The sequence below is a fragment of the Xenopus laevis genome, chromosome 8L, assembly GCF_017654675.1.
Source record: "Xenopus laevis strain J_2021 chromosome 8L, Xenopus_laevis_v10.1, whole genome shotgun sequence".
In the NCBI taxonomy this organism is placed as follows: domain Eukaryota; kingdom Metazoa; phylum Chordata; class Amphibia; order Anura; family Pipidae; genus Xenopus; species Xenopus laevis.
Genome location: NC_054385.1, coordinates 42,543,256 through 42,560,999, shown reverse-complemented (window position 1 = coordinate 42,560,999; position 17,744 = coordinate 42,543,256). Strand labels below are relative to the sequence as shown.

The following is a 17,744-nucleotide window of genomic DNA, read 5'->3' as shown; positions in this document are numbered from 1 at the left end:
AATATGTGTGTTAAAACTTTTGCACATGGTTTGAAATATAAGCGATCATTTCTGCAGCTTTCTCGCCTCTCCCTTGATCTCAATCCCTCTTGAAGTTCAGTGGCCACTGACATACATACTTGTTGAGGAACTTCGGGGAGTAGGACTGTGTGTATGTATGTATGTATGTGATGGTTAGGCCACCCTTGACCCCTAACAGTAGTTATCAGCATTGGAGGGGCAGCCCATACATAAAGGAACAGTAACACCAAACAATTAAAAGTATTTTAAAGTGACAAAAACATAATGTACGGTTGTGCTGCACTGGTACAACTGGTGTGTTGCTTCAGAAAATCTGCTATAGTTTATATAAACAAGCTGATGTGCAGCTATTCAAAGCTGAAAAGGCACAGGATACACAGCAAATAACCGATGAGCTCTGTAGTTTACAATAGGATTCTGCAGAATATGTCTACTATCTACTGTGTATCCTGCATACATCCAAACTGTCCTGTCTTCAGTGGGAGAGTCCCGCTTTTGACAGCTCAACCCACAGTCACGGGTTTGTATTGGAAAGTCCCGATTTTCACTGCACTGAACAGCTTAAAAAATATAAATGTTTCTAGCTTAATTGGCTTTTGGCAGAGAGCCCAGGACAGTCACAGATAAGGTACTTTGTAACAATTTTGAGATAAGCAAATAAGAAATTGTAACAGGTCCCTTGAGAGAAGTTAGACTCACAGCTTAAGGGTCTGGCCACACGAGCAGATTTGGGAAAATTAGTCGCCCCATCAACAAATCTCCTCTTCTTCAGGGCAATAATCTCCCCAAACTGCCTTCCCCCTGCCCTCCGCTGGCTAAAATGAAAATCGCCTGGGGAAGGCACATGCGGCGCTTTGTTTTCTGAAGTTTCCTCGAGTTTCCTCGCTGGGGCGACTAATCTCCCCGAATCTGCTTGAGTGGCCTGACCCTAAAGGGCAATTCACCTTTACTAGCAAAACTAATAACTGAAAAAAAAAAACAGAAATATGTTCAAACGTTCATAACCAGCCAACTTTTGTAAAATGAACATGGTAATTAGGGGGTGTGACTAAAAATGGGCGTGGTCAAAACTTTTTTGTCCCTCTTTTTATTTCCAAAATGTTGGCAGGGATGTATCCTGTGCTTGAATGGCTGCCCCCATGGTTACATAGCAGCTTGTTAATATGAACTATAGTAGTGTTTCTAAAGCAACCCAGTTTTACCAGTGCAAAAAAAAGTTGTTTTATTTAGTTACATTCCCTTTAAGTGATAGTTGTGTAACACTTGGAATAATGAATAGAAAGAAGTCAAAATCTAGTGGTTTTGTTGTTTCTATATTCAAGTTAGTTGGCAGCTGGATTTATCCACAGGCTGTCTGAGGATTATGGGACTAATTGCAGAGCTGCATTTCCCTCTGCTCTCCTGTCTCATCTCTCTAAACTCTGAACGGAACTGAAATGCAGTAGCTGATTTGTCGTGTGCTGTACAGTTGTGGCGTCACACACAGAGGGAAGCTGATATTACGTCTGTGTACCTTTTCCACGTGAATCATTTCCGTACACCACTTCTCCCCCTGGCCTTTCACCCATTTGGGATGTGCTTCTTTGTATTTCACAACAACTTTAAAAGTGGGTGGACCGGCTTGCTTTATAAGTCTGCTGCTCACATCACACAGGCGGCGAGAGATTTCCACGACTGAGCTTGGTGGTGAGTGACCCTTTTTATATGTTTGCGGACTTGTCCTATATGGTGGCTGCTTGTTGTTGTAGACACAGTTGTGCTTTTATACTATGATTCTAGTTGTCGCCGGAGCAGCTCCGTTTCTGGGCAGAGTTGGTTTAATGTTACAGTGCTATGATGTTTCATATCCTTCCTACATTTTGGGATGCAGTGAACAAAGAAACTTGTGATGAATGACTTGCAGTAATGATGTGAATGTTCTAGTGAATGCAGCCATGGGCATTGCTTATTCATTGTACCCGTGTCTGCTGTGTTAACTTACTAGTTACTAAGGACAGAATCCTTGTTTCTAAGCTTGTATATCCTGGTTATTGTGGAAGTGCTCGTCACCTAATAACAGCTCTTGTCAGAAGAGTAACTATAGAGGAAGCAGGCCCTGCTGCACAGGGGGCCCAAGAAGTATAGGGAACCCATGAGACCCTAATTCATATACAATTTCAATAATACTTGGTAAAACACGTCAACCTCTAGATGTTTCGGGGGCTGAAAAATAATTTGCTGTGGAGCCCAGTAATATCTAATTGCACCACTGGCTCTTGTATACGGTGCCTTTATCAGGAACAAATAATAAAATCTAATCTAAAACACAGCCTAAATTTCACTATTTTACATAGTAGTTTTATAAAATTTCATTCCTCCCCTTGATTAAATCAACCCCATAACAAACCAGCTGCTTTTTCTGGGGTTTTTCTCAGACTACTCAAAGCTATGCCACACATTATAATTCATCTTGGTGAAAAGTGCTATCTAATAACTATTTAAACAACATTTAGAAACATTGTGCAGTTTAAAAAAAGCACCTGTGTGTTCATGTAACTAGCACATAGCAAATGTGTGTGTGTCGGGGGGATGGATTCTGTAATGTTCTGTGGCCAAAATCTAACCACATTTTAACATTGGCCTAAAATCAAAATCTAACCACATTTTAACATTGGCCTAAAATCAAAATCTAACCACATTTTAACATTGGACTAAATACAGCCAGATCAGCATTTAAAGCCAGAGATAAGATAAAGCCAGACAGTGAATACAAGTAAATACTATAGTTCATATAAACAAGCTGCTGTGTAGCAATGGTGGACATTGAAAAAGGCTATATGGCACAGGTTAAATAGTGGATAACAGATAACACCATTATGATCTACAGAGCTTATCTGCTGTGGAACCTGAGCCTTTTCTCCTTTGAATGGCTGCCCCCATTGCTACACAGCAGCTTATTTATATAAACAATAGTAGTGTTTCTGAAGCAAACACAGCAGTTTTACCAGTGCAGGGCAACACTGCATTATATTTTTATTACTTTAAAACACTTTCATTTTTTGATGTTACTGTTGATTTAACAAGCTTGGGTTGGAAATCCAGGGGTGGGGGGGCTGCACTGTTATATGATTCAATCATTGACATTCTGATTAGGTACTGTATACCCCACAAATATGAATGAGTCACTAATCCATTATTACTTGCTCAGCTTCCAGCATGAGTCAGCCATTGACATTGTACTTCTGATGCTGCATGTTTGTGTAGTAGCAGGAAACAAAATGTTATGCTCAGGACACATACTGATAAACCATTTATATCTGGAAGACAAAAAGAAAAATAACCTTTTTCTGACAAAAATAATTCTTAGGCATCTAGTAGAGTGTAATGGGCTTTTTTATGATGGCAACAGCCCCCCTAGAGGAATGTTTGTTTTTCACCATCCCCTCATAACTCTTGTTGAAAAGGTCCTTGGGCCTTATCTGCTGATGTACAGAGAGCTAGACCTTCAGCATGTGCTCTTGACCAGAAACGTTTATTTTGTCAGCAACTCCTCTAAATATAAATTGTGTGTTTGCATAAACCCCTCGGTCGACATGCGAGTCCCATCAGTTTGTTTTCAGACCAGTGGAAGTTTGAAAACAAAGGTAGTACAGTATTTACCAAATGCGTGTAGGTTTTGGGCAGTAGCTTATAATAATTAAAGGGAATGTCAAAACTTGCTCCACCATGATTTTGATAGTCTACAAATTGCATCAGATTCTAATTTATTATCCCAGATTAAAGCATGGTTGGAATTGAACCTTGGAACCATTATATTTGTATTTTTAAAGCAACATCTTTCAACAAAGCTTTTCTTTAGCTCTCCAGGGTCAGTGCCCAATGAATGCAAGAGTGCCCAATGAGAATCCAATCTGATCTGTGTAAATCTGACTCCATGTTGTTTTCCTGCATCTGAAACTGGAAGAAACAACTTGCTACAAGTGCCTTCCTTCTCATGTTAGTGTAATAGTGGGAGTCCATTTGCACTGAAGCCACCTACTTTACAATGCTATGGTGCACAGCGAGACAGTTTTACAGATGGATTAGATTTTGTTTAACGTGATTACAGGGATTATGGATTATCCTTAGGAATCCCACTATTCTGTCACTCAGATTGTGTTAGCAAGGTTCGTTTATTGGGAAAAGCAGAAGTGACTATATTACCACATGCTTCCCATGGAATTTAGTCGATAAGAACCCATAGAATTAAAAATGCTCCATCATCCTTTTCTATGAAATATTTATAAATATATTTATATTTAATATATTTAGCTTTAATCTGGTCAGTAGCAGGCCTGTAGCAAAGCAAGAGCATTGCATCATAGAGCGTCAAGCCCCAGCCTGATTTTAGAATGACTGTTGTCCTTGGGTGGAACAAAATATCATTATGTGGGTGTCTCTTAATATTTCCATTGCATCAATGTGTGAGACCCAATAAATCAGCATTATGGCTTGTCAAATTTATCTGCCAAAGTGTAATCGCATAACGGGAGTGAAAATGTCCACCAATGCATTTATGCACGATTATGCAATTTGATTAACCTACTCCTGGCAGTCTACATTAAGGACAATAGCTAGGCCTTTTTTTTTTTTTTTTTTTTTTTTTTTATATAGACGTTTTGACCCCTGCGATTTTACTCCTGTTAAATTTCTGTCACATTGGGCCTTTTCTACTACAGGTATGGGATTTGTTATCCAGGAAACCATTATCCAGAAGGCTCCAAATGACAGGGAAGCCATTTCCCATAGATTCTACTTTAATCAAACAAAATTTTAAACATGCTTTCCTTTTTCTCTGTAATAATAAAACAGTAGCTTTTACTTGATCCCAACTAAAATATAAATTAATCCTCATTGGAAGCAAAACATTCCTATTGGGCTTATTTAATGTTTGTTTGCGTGTCTATAGACTTAAGGTGGCCATACATAGGCATATAAAGCAGCCGATACCGGCAATTTATCTGCCCGTGTATGAGGGGCTTCCGACGGGTCTTCCCGATCGATATCGATCGGGAAGGTTTTATTTTTCCTTTGACCCGTCAGAGCCCATTGCCCCTCATTCTAATCTGATCGTTCGGCCCTAGGGCCAAATGTTCAGATTACCCCCATATAACCATTGGTGGGCATATGGGTGAAAGATCCGCTTGTTTGCCGATGTCGCCAGACAAGCGTATCTCTTCATGTATGGCCAGCTTTAAAGGAGTTGTTCTTTGTAGATGTATTGTAGAGAGTGATATTCTGAGACAATTTGCAATTTGTTTTAATTTTTATATGAGGTTTTGAGTTTAGATTTTTATACAGCAACTTTCCAGTTTGCAGTTTCTGTAATCTGGTTGCTATGGTCCAGATTACCTTGGCAACCATGCACTGATTTGAATAAGAGACTGGGATATGAATACGAGCAGCCTGAATAGAAAGACGAGTTATAAAAAGTAGCAATAACAATACATTTGTAGACTCATACTGCATTTGTTTTTTTAGATGGGGGTCAGTGACCCCCCCCCCCCATTTGAAAGCTGGAAAGAGTCCAAAGAAGGTGGCAAATAATTCAAAAACTATATATAAAAAAAAAAATAATGAAGACTAATTGAAAATTTGCTTAGAAATGGCTATTCTATAAGATACTAAAGGTTAACTTATTAATAGGTGAAACACCTCTTTAAGTTGTAAGTGTGTAATGTGTGTAAGTGTGTAATGAAGATCCAATTTATGTACAGAACTCTTTATACAGAAGATCCCAGGTCCCCAGCATTCTGAATAACTGGTCCAATACCTGTATTGAAATTTCTCTTAAACACCTATACAACAACCAAAACTTATTGGAGGCCCATAGTCTAAATGTTCATGGGCAGCAAAATGCCTTTGTGTCATTGTACCAAATTTGACAGAATTAAAAATAGGCTTAACCAAGCATTATAGACAAAAAAGTGTCTATTTAACTCATAATAAAGTATTTGTTTAATATCAGTAGTTGTATTGACATTGCCAGGTCACACAGTCCTAACAAATTAATCTTTAAATAAATATGCTATCAAAAAGCAAACAGATAACTTTTAACTAACACATAGGTTGTGTCTCATGAATGGCAATTCAACTCTGGAACAGCAGTACAAATGTGACGGCAAATCACAGCAGGGCTGTGGAAACAATATTATAATTTAGACTATATTATAAATACCGAGCAAAAAAAGAAAATCACGTTTGGCAGCAGCTGCACTGGTGTGCTTTATGTATTTTTACCACATTTTTTCTTTTTGCTTATGCTGATTCCTTATTTTCTCTTTTTCTTTTGTATTTACAGATTCTTTTGAATATTAAAGGTCTTGTCCCAGAACAAAAGAAATTATGTAAGTATCCTATGTGTCTGCTGCACGTACTGTAGGGTTGAGCCTCCCCAATCCAATGTTACTTATGAACGGTTCCTCAGTGCATTAAGCGATGTCTTTCAGTAATGCTGGCGTGGAGTTCTAAAATGAAACCATAATGTGGGCCACCTTTGCAAGTAATATTAACAATTTATCTACCATTGACAGGGACCTGTCTTCATCTTTTTCATTTATTTCAAGCTACAATAAAGCACAATCTGTTTATCAGAAACATAGACGTTATCACACTTGGCAAGCAGCAAAAACACAATTTGTCTGTAAATCTATGTATTAATATTAGTGATCAAATGTCTAATTTTTTCCTAAGCTGTATACAGAAATTTCTTATTTACTTTTCACCAAAGGCTACTTTTTCTAATAACTTTGGTCTCATACAGCTCATAAAATATGCTTTATTAGTGTGTGTGTAATCGCTTCTACAAATCATTAACTCTGGCATGTCTAATGTATAATCCTGCTTCAACAGTCATCCAGACTGCACTTGCCCCTACTTAATACTGCTTAATTTTTATTAACCTTATAGCAATAACATTTTTTTGTATGTGTTATGTTGGTTGCATTATGGGTGCAGAGAAGCAGTCATATACGAATCATTATACTGTCTCTTCAAATGCCTAAGTTAGAAACAAGAATAAGTAGAAAAGAACAAAACATTTAAACACAGAGCTTCATAAATGAAAATAACTTCAATAATAACAATAACTTCAATCTTCAAATGATTGACCCAAAGGTTAATGTTTCAAGAGCATACAAGGGCCGATATGGCATGGCTGTCTTTCAATTGCTTCTATATCCCCATATCCAAGTTCTTGGCACTACTCAGTTTACAGACACTGCTTCCCAGGTGGTTGTTACTTCAAAAACACATGGCCCATTCATGTAGCTAAAACATTTACTTAAAGGAAAACTATGCCCACGAAACAATGTAGTAAATATAAAAATATAGTGCATAAAAACAGCTCATATGTATAACCGTGCTTTTTATGTAAATAAACCATTTTCATAGCAATATACTTTTTTAGTAGTATATAAATAGAAAATTGCCATTTTAAAATAAGGGCCACCCCCTGGGATTGTAAAATTCACACGCACACAAACAAACCATACGTTAGGTCACATGAGCCAATTAACAGACGGAGGTCTGTCTTTTGCTTCCACGTTTCTTCCTGTTACAGTTAAGAGTTGTAGTATTTCTGGTCAGGTGATCAAATGATGGTTCAAGGCAAGAGATGTAAAAGGGCAAAACTTTACTTTTCAATCTGCTTATGGGTTTAGGGTAGTTGCACACGGGAAGATTTGTTGGGTGCAATTTTTTATGCGAGGCTACAGGCAAAAAATAAAAAATTGCGGGTGACAGATTTTGCTTTGAAAGAAACATCTGTGTGTAAGGGGCTATTATGGCACAGGCCATTACAAACTTTTTACCCCTGACCCATAAAAATCTGCACACGTCTGACATCAAGTCTTTCGTTTATGTAAAATAAAGCTTGAAATTGATGTTGCAGGTGTGTTTCCATGCCAGCCACAAATACCAGATGATTTCTAATTGGAGTTTAATAGGAGCTTCAACCTGTAACCAATCTGCATGCTTTCTGTAAAAGTTATGTTATAGTGTTAGTTCTGGGCTTATGACTATAGGCTTATGACATGTGCAATGGGCAAAAATTCAGTTCTGTTATTTCTAAATGAGCGAAGTTGTTGTAAGAAGCATTCCCTTGCAGACCTTGAATGCCTTTGGTCACATTTTATCCCTGGACCACTGTACACCGTATTCTATATTTGCATTTTATTTCTGGGGAGACGTGCACTGGAACTGGTTTTTGCTCTTGGTTCTGTCTACTAACTTCCCCTTTTTTTTCTCACGAATTGAAACCGCACCATCGGCCACATATTCAGTGGGTTAACTTGTAGTTTAACATTTTCTGAGACCATGTAATGATAAGGATAAACATTTACATTGCACGCTGTTAACCGTTTGTCAGTGTATATCCCCCTCAAGCACTCCTGCTTACATTGAGCTTTCCTCCCTCACCATTTACAGGAGGTTAAACAGCATCAAATTCTGAAATGGAAAATCCCCAAGATGTGTACATATTTGCAGAGATATGAAGCAAAGGAAGGCGACCACTACTGCTGGCTTTATAGATTTTCAGTGTGGTTCTGCTTGCATGCCTCAGCACTTCTCTTATTGAGCTTTTGTGGGTGTTACATTTTACTAACCATTTACTTCCTTTCTCCTTTTCATGCTTTCTGATTGGATGCACAGATCCCTGCAAGTCTTGGCTTCCAAAGATTAACAAACAGTAGTTGTTACATTAACAAAGAGAGATCCCTCCAGTTTGTGCTTTCACTACTGCCTTGATTAAGCCTCACTCTGCTGTTTTATACCGATGCCTTACAGACCCAGAGAATACTAAGTAAAGGCAACAACAGACCTGCTTTTTTTTTTTGTGGTTGTCGTTTGTATTTTAACACACAAATATGAAGCTTAATTCTGAAGTGTGCACCTTTTTGTTACTGCCTGTCTATTTGTTAATGTTTGTGTACAGCACCCTGACATTTATACCATGGTATTTTCTTACTAATGCAAAGAAGAAAATAGAAATGGCAAATCGAGTAAAAGCAAAGCCTGTGTCTGACAAGCCTGGAAGTCCGTACCGAACTGTTAGCCATTTTGAGACGCTGGCCACCATAGACATTCCAGGTGCCGACACACTTGACAAACTATTTGAACATGGGGTGACAACATTTGGAAAGAGAGACTGTTTGGGCACACGAGAAATTCTAAGTGAAGAAAATGAGAAGCAATCAAATGGGAAAGTGTTTAAGAAGGTAACAATATTATTATTATTGAATCTGTAGGTGATTGGCAGATCTATTTATCTATTTATCAGTGCAGTGTATAGTGATATCCTGCTATTTGATCACCTGTGCGGCCTAGCCTTCAGAGCACAACGCTTAGCAGAACCTTTAAGAGCATTTCATACTGCTCATCTGTTGTGTTCCTGTATGTTACAAAGTGCACTTTTAGATGGGAGTAATTATTTGCCTTTAGGCCAATTCCAGCTGGAACAATTCAAAGCATCTGGATGGATTGAGGACAAACGTGCAAGGAATTGGCTTGCAGCTGGATGCGTGTTTGGACTAATTTGGTCTGGCTTCAACCGTTGGCTTTAAGCATGCTGCGACTATGTTCTGGTTGGTTGACTTTTGTCAAACACACATCCATCTGCTTTGCACAATTCTTAGATTCAAGTTCTTCTGACATGATCTAGACAGTTTGTTTTGTTTCCCAAAAAGTTGGGCAAGCAACACATAATGAGTCACTTATTCACCAGTACCAGGTAACCCGGATGGCCAGGTTGCGCTCTGCATCCACGCGCGTGCGCAAACGAGGACGCATAACCTTTTCAGTGTCAGACTATTGGTAGGCCGCTTACCTTAATGAGTTATGTGCCTTGCGCCCTCAGCTTTGCACCCTAGGCACTTGCCTCTTCGGCCTACCCCTAGTTCTGGTCCTGATATTTACCTGCCTTATGATTTTTGTTTTGCAGCTGATTTTGGGAGAATACAAATGGCTTAGCTATGAAGAAGTAAGCATGAGAGTGCACCATCTTGGGAGTGGCCTGTCTGCCCTAGGATTGAAACCAAAGAGCACAATGGCGATATTTTGTGAAACCAGAGCAGAGTGGATGATCACTGCACAGGCATGCTTTAAATACAATTTTCCATGTAAGTATTTTAAGCGTTTAGCCTTTTAACAATCACATGATTTCAATAAAAAACCCAAGACATTTCTCCTCATACTCTTAGTTATGTCAAAAGAGCTGATTTTCTCTGGCTGCTTAAGATAAAAGGGTCTGTGACATGCTTCATTTAGAAGCAGGTTCGGTTATACTGTAAGTATTGATAGCTTTGTCACTTGTAGGACAGCAGTTGGAAGAATGCAAATATTTCCATAGGCTATCAACACAGTGGCAAACAAAACAGGCTGTTTGAATAAAGCCTCTCCCATAAAAAAACGGCCTTTTTAAACAACTGAGAGATTTACATTTTGTGTAAATAAGGTTTACTGCCCATAAAAAGGGAAAATTGCTTTTATACAATGGGTAGAACAGTGTGTTGGTTGATTATTATTATGCCTTTACCATTCTTGAAACCCATTATCCAGAAAGCTCCGAATTACAGAAAGGCCATCTCACATAGGTTCCGTTTAATCCAAATAATCCAAATTTAGAAAAATTATTTATTTTATAAGCAGTAGTATGTACTTTATCTAAAATAAGATATAATTAATCCTTAATGGGTGCAAAACCAGCCTTTTGGGTTTATTTAATGTTTACATGATTTTCTAGTAAACTTAAGGTATGGAGGTCCAAATTACGAAAGTCCCAAGCATTTTGGATAATTATGTTTAAGATAGGAAAGCCAAGCTGCTTTGCTGAAGCCAATTTTGGGCTGCTTCTTCAGTAAATTCAGCCTTTCCCAACTTTTGATAAATCTTTAATGTTTGAAGTAAAGCATCTATTTCTTTGTTTCTATGATTTAATTGATGCTGCCACTTTTCTGCTTTCTGGCAGTGGGAAACACCAATGAATATAATTATTTGAATAAACATTATATAAACATCACATTATTATAACACAAGTGTATCAAGTTGCCAAGCAAAAAAATTGTACCCCTATATGGAATAAAAATCACAAGGTTTCCCCAGCTGCAGTAACCCATAGCAACCAATAAGAAGTTTGTTTTAGGCAAATGACAATTAAATGCTACCTGCTGATTGGTTGCTGTATGTGGCAAGATCTGTAGAAAATGTTGTGCCTTTTATAACATAACCCCCTTAATGTACCATTAGTGATTTGATCGTAAATTGAAGTGAGTCCCACAAAAGGCATTTTATGATTCCATTCATGGCTAACCATCAATACCGCACATTTTCAGGGCACTGATAGGTACCTTGTAATGGATGTATTCCTGTTTCTTCACTGTTTATGTAAATATTAAATTTTCTAAATGCTCAAAGTTCTGGATAGCCATCAGGTGGAATGGAAGGAAACTGAATATATTTAGCTGTTGAGGCTGTGCTGCTAGCAATACTCAAGGTAATTCCACTCGCTTTTTGCAAAGTCCCAGCTGTCTCTTGTGTGCCAGTTTTAGTTTTTCACTGGTTTGGCTCTGATTAAAACATGATGAGCTTCATGGGCTGTAGTTGCTTAAGAGTGAGGGCTTATCCCACTGCTCATATAGTACCAGTCAAAACAATGAGAGAATTTGCCTAGCATTTCTTTGACCTTAAACCCACAGTATAAGGCCAAAAACTGTAGAATAAAGAAAATACAGGTATGGGACCTGTTATCCAGAATGTTAGGGACCTGGGGTTTTCCGGATAACGTATCTTTCCGTAATTTGGGTCTTCATGCCTTAAGTCTACTAGAAATTCCTTTAAACATTAACTAAACCCAATAGGCTGGTTTTGCTTCCAATAAGGATTAATTATATCTTAGTTGGGATCAAGTACAAGCTACTGTTTTATTATTACAGAGAAAAAGGAAATAATTTTTAAAAATTCGGATTATTTGGATGAAATGGAGTCTATGGGAGACAGCCATTCTGTAATTCGGAGCTTTCTGGATATAGGGTTTCCGGATAAGGGATCCTATACCTGTACAATACATGATAATGGTTACAGGAAGAAAGCAGCTTTAATTTGCTTAATGTGTTTAACAGTCACACAACTTTGTGCAAATATGTGCTAATTACTTTTAAGTGTAAAGTGCACTGTTAATAATATATAATTATAGTTTGTTTACCAGTAATCCTACCTTTCAATAGACTGTGAAGTATGAGAGAATAGATGATTGCACACAGAACAGTCATTTGGTTCCTGCTGTTGCTTACTAGCTGCATTAAATATGGTTTGCCATTACCCCAGAAATGAGTCCCTTTTGTACCCCTGTGGGGAACGTATATTTTAGTGTCATGATTGTGAGGAGTTAATGGGTTAGCAGTATAGACACGTTAATGCTGTAGAAAAATGCTGCCAAACAGGTTGTTACAGGAATTGTAGCTCAACCATGTTACAAGTCATATCTCTAGGTGTGTTTTGCCAAAGCCTTTATGTATATGTAATTGGTCATTTTAAAAGTCTTAAAGGGCTTGCTCACCTTTAATTTTTAGTATGATGTAGAGAGGGATATTCTGAGACAATTTGCAATTGGTTTTCATTTTTTATTGTGTTTTTTTTCTTAATTATTTAGCTTTTTGTTCAACGGCTCTCAAGTTTGCAATTTCAGCAATCTGGTTGATCGGGGGCAAATTACCTTAGCAACCATGCATTGATTTAAATAAGACTAGAATATGAATAGGCGAGGGCCTGAACATATTGATAAAAAGGAAAATTGATAAAAGGAAAAAAATGTGTAGCCTTACAGAGCATTTGTTTTTAGATGGGGTCAGTGACCCCCTTTTAAAAGTTGGAAAGAGTCACGTGATGTGCCATGGGATATAACATATATGTTCCATTATTGGATAAGTTTGCTGGCTTCACTGTAGAGGCGAGTTTTAGTGGTTGGGGAGGGTCTGATGCTGTGGGGTAATGAATTCCACAACAGTTTGGAATTGGACGGGAGGAATGAAGGAGAGCAATCAAGCATGACTCCCAGCACATTGAAAGGGCATGCTAGATAGAATGATTGTGCTGTTTACAGTAATAGACAAAGTCTGGTTGGGGCATGTATGACCGCTTTCTAGATTATGTGTACTGCCTGGGTAATATTACCCACTATAACATTCTGCTGATTGTCTCAGTTAAGATGCCATGGACTTCCCCATATTATTAACGGTCATCTGCCAATTTGTGTTTCCCTTTTTTTTGTAAACTTAAACCAACCAGTTAATTTGCTTATTGTGGAAGTATGCCATAGAATGATGCTGACATGTCAAACCATAGTATTGTTTTTGAGAGGGACACTTGTACTGTATAGTAGTATAGTACCTTGGTATTTCACCCACTGGACCTGCTGTATTGTGGTGTTCCTCACTGTGAGTACTGCAGTGGCTGAAGCCATAAGCAGTTGTATTGAGAAAAAGGGATTTGGATGTTTCAAATAGGTATACTTTAAAAGCTATTAAAAGCCAAACATTTTACATAACCATACATGTATTGTATCATATAAATTTGTCATCTTTTTACTCCTAACAGTGGTGACGTTGTATGCGACACTTGGAGAAGAAGCAGTAACATATGGCTTAAATGAATCCGGAGCCAGTTATCTCTTTACCAGTGCTGAACTTCTGGAGACCAAGCTGAAGGTGTGTATAGTTACTACTGCATATTCCGTGCCGCAAAATACCTGAAAACACACCCACGCACACCCACCTATACATGTTGTTAATTACTTATCTGAAGTACAGTCTGTGTTTTTTTGCATTTTCAGAATGTTCTTTCACAAATCACCGGCCTTAAGCATATCATTTATGTTGGCAAGAAAAACATAAGCAAAGCAGAATATCCTCCCGGCCTAGAGATCCATAACATAGAGGCAGTGGAAGAATTGGGATCCAAACCAGAGAACTGTAAGTATGACTCCATGCAACCAAAAATGGCTCTAAAAGTAGTGGTTTTTAAATTATCCTCTTAATTGTAGTTTAAAATGAATAGCATGTCTGTATCAGGGGTTTCTACTCCTATCCCTCGGCTGTTGTGGACAGTTTTGTGTTTCCAACAAATTGTATTTACTCTTGATGCTTTGACTTGTAGCTAAAAAGCAATTGTGCAAATCCTCAGAGCTTTAATGGCAGTGATGATGGTCAAAAAGCCTTGTGTACCTTAGCTCTTGCATTTGAAGTGATACTAATACTTTATGTATTTGAATGTTTGCTGTGCAAGTACATATAGCAATTCTGTTCCTCTAATCATTTGCTGTTTTTTATATTTTCTGTATTTTTATATTCTCAGTGAGCAAACCACCGAGTAGACCGATACCTTCAGACTTGGCTGTTGTGATGTATACCAGTGGTTCAACCGGCAGACCCAAAGGCGTTATGATGATTCACAGCAACCTCATAGCTGGCATGGCTGGACAGTGTGAACGGATACCGGGACTCGGGTACATTCATATTCTGGTTGTTTAACTCCTCTTGCAAAAAACTATCTAGGGTCCCTCAACAGATATACTATGGGATCTGTTATCCAGAATGCTCAGTACCTGGTGGTTTCTGCATAGAATTTTTTTAAAGGCTATTAAAAAATATAAACATTTGAAAGTAAAAGTAATTTAAAACAGGAGTTTTTGGGAATGCCAGTTCAATTTATGCCTCAGTGGTCCCCTCAGTTGAAGTTCCAATTATATCTGGGGTTTCTTCCTTTTATATGGGGATAGGATTGTTTTGCCACCAATATTGATGTATGCAAACTTAGTTACCACCTAGTACAAAGTAGTTCAAATGAATAGAGATGGAGCACAGAGCTGATCTTCTTCTCTCAGCCTGAAAACAATATGTAGGCTTAGAGCAGCTGAGCCAATGCTCCATCTGCCCTTGGCCCAAGAAAGATAAGGCAATAGTTTGTCAGTACAGTTCCCCATAGCAACATATGAGTTTTTGTATTCTGTTAGTAGATTAAGCAAAATTAACTTTTTGCTATGGGCAAGTGTACTTGCGCTATTTAGCACCTGTGTTTATAAATAAGCCCTGCAACTGTTTTTGCCACTGCAATTTGTGAATTTCTTGATATCCCCGCTTCCCACTCCATCCTTATTCTTATAAAGTAACATCCTAATATATAGTCTGGTATTTTTTTTTTTTTCAGCCCCAGGGATACCTATATTGGCTACTTGCCTTTAGCACATGTTCTGGAGATGACTGCAGAGATATCCTGTGTTACCTATGGTTGTAGAATTGGTTATTCATCTCCTTTAACAATGTCTGATCAGGTAAGAAATGTAAAGTTGTTGTACCGTGTTAGCCAGTCACCAGGCAAAAAAATAACAAAGGTGGCTAACTAAGATAATCATAGCAAGCTTTCAGAACATTTTCATTCCTTTTTCAAGCTGAATATCAGAGACTAATATAGTGGCCAATGACTAACTAGAAAGCTCTTAACTAGGAAGTGGTAATTTGCCATTTCTATCTGTTCTGATGCAAACGCAAATGGCATCTATAAGTGTGTAAAGGCTCTAGCTGGCTGAATGTGACAAAATATGCACATGAATAACAATTAGAGCATCTATTTTGCCCAAAGCAAGGACCCACCTTTAACTTTAGGGTACTCTAAGAGGGAAAAGGAAGTGTTGGGTCATTAAGAGTATTCAAGTATTCATATCTGCTGCTTGCTGGATTAAAAATGCAAAGAAACATTATTATGTCAGATTTCCTACATCTCTAAGAACTGAATTTAACGGAAATCCAAAAGACTTCTGCAGGTAGTGTAGACTCTATTTTATATGAAAAAAATTGTATGCTAAATTAACAGAAACAGAATTAAAGGTATTATCTTAACTTTTGCACAACATGAGTAATTTTGAGTCGACCCCCATTGATGGAATTTCAAACATGTATGAATAGATAAGGGAAAGGCTTTTTTTCCTCTTCACTTGAAATATTTCAACCAGCAGAATAGATCCCACAGAAGAAGCTGCATATTTGAGCAGACTGTGCAAGTTTATTCTTGCCTTGGTGTCATTGAGTCCCGTAAGCTCTCCAACATGGCACTAAGAATGAAGTGTTTATAAATACAGGCAGGAATGGGGTAGGTCTTCATATGACCAATTTTAGACAATCCAGAGATTCTTTTTTGTTCTCCCTTTATATTTATAAGTATCAACCCCAGTGATCTTTAATATGTACATTTATGGGGCCACACCCACCACTTTTGGGGTTATTGCTGGCCGATTGTTATGATATACATGAATTGAAATGGTCTGATCATCTGCCGATCGTTCTTCACATTGAGATGGTCATAAGCTTTGGACCAGATTGTTAAATCTCGTGACCTGTGGCATTTCTTCAACACTGTGAGATACCAGTGTTATTTTTATATTTGTGTTGTTTTTGCTCAAGTATCTTATGCGCTTTAGCATTTTAGTGTTCCAGTCGTGTTAATGACAGGCTCTGTATGACAAAGTGGATCAGGAGCTTTTCTGTTTGTTTTAAACGGAAGAAAACATGATCCTTTGCGGCACATATAATCATGCAAATTTTACACAACCAGTTTACTAGTGTGTGCGATATTTATTACAACTGGCCGTGACACATGATAGGCTATATCGCTAATGCTTCTCTTTGTATTTGAGTTTGTTCCATTATTCTATTATGTGAGTGCACTCGGTGGGAGAAGGTTATTTAAATGCTCATGAACTGCATGCTTATTCACCCAACTCTTCAACGTAGCCATTGTTCCTGCAATTGGAAGTCTGAGCCAGACATTGGCAAGTGTTTTTGTTGTGAGGCAGGCTTCCAGAACTACTCAGCAATAACTGCCTGACTCTTAACTAGTACTTCCAACAATAAAATCCATTATCTGTTCTAGACAGCCTCAGGTTTTCCAACGGTATTGCATTACTGCTTCTAGCTGCATATCTCTGGTGGATTTAGTGCTCATGGCTCATACCAGCAAACCAATCCAAAAGTTTTAAGTAGATTAAGGGGGTAGATTTAAAATAACTTTTAGTATGATGTAGAGAGTCATATTCTGAGACAATCTGCAACTGTTATTCATTCATTATTTGTGGTTTTTGCATTATTCAGATTTTTATTCAGCAGTACTCCAGTTCGGAATTTCAGGAGCTGTTTTGTTGCTAGGGTTCAGATTACCCTAGCAACCGGACATTGAATGAGAAACTGGAATATGAATAGGAAAGGGACTGAATAAAAAGATGTGAAATAAAAAGTAGCAATGACCATAAAATTGTAGCCTTAGATGTCAGGGTCAGTGACCCTCATTTGAAAGCTGAAAAATAAAAGTCAGAAGGCAGTGGCAAATAATTAAACTATGACAAATTAAACATGAAGGCCAGTTGAAAGGTTAGAATTAGCCATTCTCTAAAGCTGGCCATACATAGGGTTATAGTTTGTGTAGCGACGTCACCAAATGAGCAGATCTCTCCCTGTTATGCTCACCTTGAGGTGGGTGATATCGGGCTAATCTGATCGTGAACGAGAAGAAGACGTGCGGTCAGATCGAGGGCCGCATAAACAAACTGATGTAGTCCTCGATCCAACGGGATTTTTCAACGCGCCAGATCGACGTCAGATCGACTTTCGCCAGATGTCGATCACAGAAGACTGTCAGAGGGCCCTGTACAGTGCCCAATAAGC

General features: G+C 38.2%; 1 protein-coding gene across 12 annotated transcripts in view; it reads left to right on the top strand.

Annotated features, from left to right (window-relative positions):
• The window catches only part of acsl4.L (acyl-CoA synthetase long-chain family member 4 L homeolog), a 42,294-nt gene that overhangs the window by 13,755 nt on the left and 10,795 nt on the right, over positions 1–17,744 (top strand). For 2 of the 12 annotated variants that reach the window (XM_018229840.2, XM_018229839.2), the window contains exons 2-8: positions 6,341–6,386; positions 8,692–9,257; positions 9,980–10,157; positions 13,630–13,739; positions 13,865–14,003; positions 14,386–14,536; positions 15,238–15,361. In XM_018229840.2, the coding sequence (XP_018085329.1) occupies positions 8,907–9,257; positions 9,980–10,157; positions 13,630–13,739; positions 13,865–14,003; positions 14,386–14,536; positions 15,238–15,361 (1,053 nt within the window). In that variant the 5' untranslated portion in view covers positions 6,341–6,386; positions 8,692–8,906. Of the gene's footprint in view, positions 1–1,687; positions 1,708–6,340; positions 6,387–8,691; positions 9,258–9,979; positions 10,158–13,629; positions 13,740–13,864; positions 14,004–14,385; positions 14,537–15,237; positions 15,362–17,744 lie in introns of those variants that run through there. The other 10 variants (XM_018229845.2, XM_018229844.2, XM_018229843.2 and 7 more) reach the window with 6 other exon arrangements.